Source organism: Littorina saxatilis, unplaced genomic scaffold (assembly GCF_037325665.1).
Source record: "Littorina saxatilis isolate snail1 unplaced genomic scaffold, US_GU_Lsax_2.0 scaffold_1741, whole genome shotgun sequence".
In the NCBI taxonomy this organism is placed as follows: domain Eukaryota; kingdom Metazoa; phylum Mollusca; class Gastropoda; order Littorinimorpha; family Littorinidae; genus Littorina; species Littorina saxatilis.
Window position 1 is genome coordinate 7,501 of NW_027129339.1, and position 5,685 is coordinate 13,185.

The following is a 5,685-nucleotide window of genomic DNA, read 5'->3' on the forward strand; positions in this document are numbered from 1 at the left end:
CAGCGTCACCGAAGCAGCATTTAAAGTACATCATCACTGCACAGAGCAATCAGGCCAGCGTCACCGAAGCAGCATTTAAAGTACATCATCACTGCACAGAACAATCAGGCCAGCGTCACCGAAGCAGCATTTAAAGTACATCATCACTGCACAGAACAATCAGGCCAGCGTCACCGAAGCAGCATTTAAAGTACATCATCACTGCACAGAACAATCAGGCCAGCGTCACCGAAGCAGCATTTAAAGTACATCATCACTGCACAGAACAATCAGGCCAGCGTCACCGAAGCAGCATTTAAAGTACATCATCACTGCACAGAACAATCAGGCCAGCGTCACCGAAGCAGCATTTAAAGTACATCATCACTGCACAGAGCAATCAGGCCAGCGTCACCGAAGCAGCATTTAAAGTACATCATCACTGCACAGAACAATCAGGCCAGCGTCACCGAAGCAGCATTTAAAGTACATCATCACTGCACAGAGCAATCAGGCCAGCGTCACCGAAGTAGAATTGCAAGTACATCATCACTGCACAGAACAATCAGGCCAGCGTCACCGAAGCAGCATTTAAAGTACATCATCACTGCACAGAACAATCAGGCCAGCGTCACCGAAGCAGCATTTAAAGTACATCATCACTGCACAGAGCAATCAGGCCAGCGTCACCGAAGTAGAATTGCAAGTACATCATCACTGCACAGAACAATCAGGCCAGCGTCACCGAAGCAGCATTTAAAGTACATCATCACTGCACAGAGCAATCAGGCCAGCGTCACCGAAGCAGCATTTAAAGTACATCATCACTGCACAGAACAATCAGGCCAGCGTCACCGAAGCAGCATTTAAAGTACATCATCACTGCACAGAACAATCAGGCCAGCGTCACCGAAGCAGCATTTAAAGTACATCATCACTGCACAGAGCAATCAGGCCAGCGTCACCGAAGCAGCATTTAAAGTACATCATCACTGCACAGAGCAATCAGGCCAGCGTCACCGAAGCAGCATTTAAAGTACATCATCACTGCACAGAACAATCAGGCCAGCGTCACCGAAGCAGCATTTAAAGTACATCATCACTGCACAGAGCAATCAGGCCAGCGTCACCGAAGCAGCATTTAAAGTACATCATCACTGCACAGAACAATCAGGCCAGCGTCACCGAAGCAGCATTTAAAGTACATCATCACTGCACAGAGCAATCAGGCCAGCGTCACCGAAGTAGAATTGCAAGTACATCATCACTGCACAGAACAATCAGGACAGCGTCTCTCGCGCTTCAATCACTAACTATGTTTTCAGGGGTGAGCTGCAATAGAAAGTAACCACCGCACCGGGAGCCAGCCGCGGAGCAGGATTGGTTGAAATTACACGAGAAAGTAAGGCCTAAGTAAGGCCCTATCGCAGCATCAATAATATGCAGTTACCACCCCAGCCGGAGCCAGCCGTCTGATTGGTTGAAATTACACGAGAAAGTTACCACCCCAGCCGGAGCCAGCCGTCTGATTGGTTGAAATTACACGAGAAAGTTACCACCCCAGCCGGAGCCAGCCGTCTGATTGGTTGAAATTACACGAGAAAGTTACCACCCCAGCCGGAGCCAGCCGCGGAGCCGGTGTAACACGAAAGTTTAATCCACGAAAAATTGATTCCGGAGTCAAAATTTCGTACGACAGTTTTACTCCGAGTAAAAATCTCGTACGAGAAACAAACTCCTCAAGAAAAGAAACAATTACTCCCTCCACGAAATGTTTACAATCTCGCACTTTGTGCCGCTGGGTTTAAAGTTCGCGGTGAACGTTCGTCTTGCACGACGTACTTATTGGATGGCGGCAACATGGGATATTGCGCAAACGGAATGTCTCTCTAGTTGAATGATGCAATAGCAAAGTGACGCTTGGCTAGTAGAATAACGCGAACAGGGGATGGCGCGAAAATGGGATGGCGATCTTTTGGTAAAACACGATCGTAAAATGACGCTTGGCATGCGAAATGTGGCAAACATGGGATGGGGACAACATGGGACGGCGGCAAAATGGAATGGCACCATAATGGGATTTTGCGCTAGTGGTATGACACTGTAGTAACATGACGATTGACTTGTCAAATGTCGCGAAATATGGATGAAGGGGGTGGGGGGGGGGGGGGGGGTGTTGGGGATGCGATGGTGGCGCCAAAATGGATTGTGGTTCTTCAGGAATGACATTGTTTTTGTTTTTTAGTTTTTGGTTCACGTAAGTGTAGCCTATGCGATCGTAACTTTGTCTGTCTGTGCGTGCGTGCGTGCGTGCGTATGTGCGTGTGTATGTCTGTGGTAGAAACTCTAACATTTGAAGACGTCACATTACATTGACGTCACATTATGACGTAAGAGGGTTAGACGTCACGCGAAGGAAGTACTGAAAGTCTCGGTCATTATTATTTTGAGCGCGCCGAGACTAGTTGGCAGTCGTGTCCCTGTAAGTAGGCTACATGCAGACAGACAGATCATCTAGATCTAGTGTCTCGCTTTCTTGCACAGTTTCACCTATATATGCTCTTTCTGTGTGTGTGTGTGTGTGTGTGTGTGTGTGTGTGTGTGTGTGTGTGTGTGTGTGTGTGTGTGTGTGTGTGTGTGTGTGTGTGTGTGTGTGTGTGTGTGTGACGGAGTGATTAAGTTTGTGTTACTGTTTGTCGATTTCTTACGTGAGCCTTGATGGCTTCGCCTCTTGTTTGAATATGAGTCATCTTTTATTGTCCTTCCTGTCCAATATTTTTTGTTTGTTGTTGTTGACTTTTGGGAAGACGCTTAAGCGTGCCCTTTTAATCGATAAACAATGACATTATATAACACACTTGGTATATGTATGTTTAACTGTACATTAACACTGGAATGACATTGTAATAAAATGACGCTTAATTGCCTTGTGAAATGTCGCAAAAATGGGATGGTGGCGAAATCGGACAACGCCCGTACAGGATCTCGCGCAAACGGAATGTCGCACTACCTCTCCCTCCACCCCTTCCACTATCAGGTATGACAGGGGACAGGAGAGTAAACGTTTCGTACGAAATATTTACTCGGGAGTACACCTGTCGTGGGGAGTAAATTGCTCTTGTTAGCGTGCAGTAATTTATTCATCATCTATTCGTCAAGGGAGTACCATATTCGTACGACATTTTTACTCGGAGCAAACCTGTCGTAGGGAGTAATTTGCTCGTGTTAGGGTGGAGTAATTGTTATCGCAAAGGAAGTAAACGTTTCTTACGAAATTTGTACTACGGAGTAAACATCTCGTGGGAGTAATGTACTTGTGTTGCACCGGATTGGTTACAACTGAGGCGTGTGTATGATTTAAAACCAATCCGGTTCCGTGGATGGCTCCCCCGTTAGGGTGGTAGTTTCTCGTACACCTGAGCCTTGAACTATGTTCCATAGAGATCCGTAGAGATCCGTGCATGCGACTATTTTTTCTCCAAGCATAAATATGTGACCCTCCACCACGAAATAAGTCGCATGTCACCTCGCGCGGTTCTGCGCGAGGCTTAATATAAGTCCGGGGAGTGTCAGGTAACAGTGTGAGGGTCACCTTAGTCACAGGCTTATAACTCAAACAGGTTTCGTTCTTTTCTAAAACGGTTTTCACGACTGGATAGAGCATAAAACACTCTTTATGAAAATGTACAAATATGAAAATCATGCAAAGGTGACATGCGACTCATGTCGGGGTGGAGGGTCACATAATATCAAACACAAGAAAAGCAAAGTAACGCTTCTAGATCTATACGAGTCCCCGTTGAGACATACGGCACCGATTGACCCGAAATTTAGACTTGTTTGTATTCTTTTTACATTTAGTCAAGTTTTGACTAAATGTTGCAACACAGACGGGGAATCGAGGAGGGTCGTGGTGTGTGTGTGTGTGTGTGTGTGTGTGTGTGTGTGTGTGTGTGTGTGTATGTGTGTATGTGTGTATGTGTGTGTGTGTGTGTGTGTGTATAAAGCGATTCCGAGAAAACTACTGTGACAGAATGTCATGAAACTACAAATCAGAGTTCCTGGGCATGATATGCCCAGACGGTTTTTTCTTTGTTTCGATAGATATGTCTTTGATGACGTCATATCCGGCTTTTTGTGAAAGTTGAGGCAGCACCACCGTCACACCCTCATTTTTCAACAAAATCGATTGAAATTTTAGTTAAGCAATCTTCGACGAAGTCCGGACTATGGGATTGCATTTCGGCTTGGAAGCTTAAACACTAGTTTATTAGTTTGCTCATTAAAGTTGTCATGAAAATCAAATTTTTTCCCCACGACAGGTGAGTTCAAAAATGTTACTCCCCTGACAAATAAATAATGAATAAATTACTCCACCCTAACACGAACAATTTAACTTCCCATGCCAGGTGTACGAAAATGTTACTCCCTTGTCCCCTGTTAGTCTTGGTGGTGGAAAGGGTGGAGGGAGGTATCGCGACATTCGTTTGCGCGAGATCACATATTGGCATTATCCCTTCGCCGCATCCCATTTTCGCGTACGAGATTTTTACAGGAAGTAAAACAAATGGTGAGTAAACATTTCGACGAAGAAGTAATTTGTTCGTGCCATAGGGAGTTCTTTTCTCGTACGAAAGGTGTACTCGGAGTAAGAATTTCGTACGAAATGTTTACTCCGGAGTAAATTTTTCGTGGAGTAAAAATGTCGTGTTACACCGACTTCACACCGCTAAGACCTATAACTCACAATTACTCAGGTGGGTGAATAGACATCATAACTGAAAACTTACCAACGCGACGAAGCCTGCACGCTGCAGACTGGTTTCCTTGTGCACACTTAATGACGACGTTGATGACCAGAGGCATTGTTTTCGAAGCTTTAGCGACATCAGTCTCAATCAGCAAGGCAGTGGTTGTCGGTGTCGGTCTGCTTGCCTTAGTTTGAACAAGATTATACTCAACTGTATCACATACCATGATTAAAGATAACACAACTATAGGGGCGCGAGCTCACAGATGCAGTGCCTATAAGCGTGGAGAGAGAAACAAAAAGTGTCGTTTTTGTAGCAGATTACGATATAAACAGCCAGCATGTGTGTGTTTATGAATAAAATACTGTTTAAACCAAACAGCCAAGAGCTTCCCAAAACTATTCCACAGGTGCCTGTGTACGCATGTCTTTATTGCTGCCAGGCAAACGAAACTCCATCGATGGCGACTTTTCCTTGCCCGGAGGCAGACCAACATTAATTCGTCATTTGTTTTTGCAGTTTTTGACTCCTTGCATGAAGAAGTAAATAAAACTTGGTATTTGTTCAAACATATATCTGCCTGAGGCATGACTGAAAGAACTCGGGACTCCGTGTACCTGAACGTGACAGGTTCGGCAACTTTAAGCCAACTCATAGATTACGCGACCAGACAGAACAGAATAGAAGCAAACACGCAAGCATAACAATACAGTATTCAAAGACAGTCACAATCAAAGCACACACAACAACAACAACAACAACAACAACAACAACAACAACAACAACAACAACAAGAGCAAGACAGGGGAAAAAGGAAGGGGTAGAATGGAGGATGGTATACGACTCATCTTTGCTAAAGAAAATATGTGCTACTCAAGCTGCATAAAACATGCTCAAGAGAACAATGGTTTTCTATATTTACTGACCCAAATTTGACCCTTTTGCGGTCTGTATC

At 44.9% G+C, this 5,685-nt stretch overlaps 1 protein-coding gene across 1 annotated transcript in view; it reads right to left on the reverse strand.

The window, feature by feature from the left end:
• LOC138957605 (uncharacterized) overlaps positions 1 to 4,971 on the reverse strand; it is a gene marked incomplete at its 3' end in the record, with an annotated part of 11,802 nt that extends 6,831 nt beyond the window's left edge. Inside the window, 1 exon segment of the mRNA XM_070328692.1 lies at positions 4,770 to 4,971. Coding sequence (XP_070184793.1) covers positions 4,770 to 4,956 — 187 coding nt within the window.
• Positions 4,972 to 5,685: the final 714 nt, after the last annotated feature.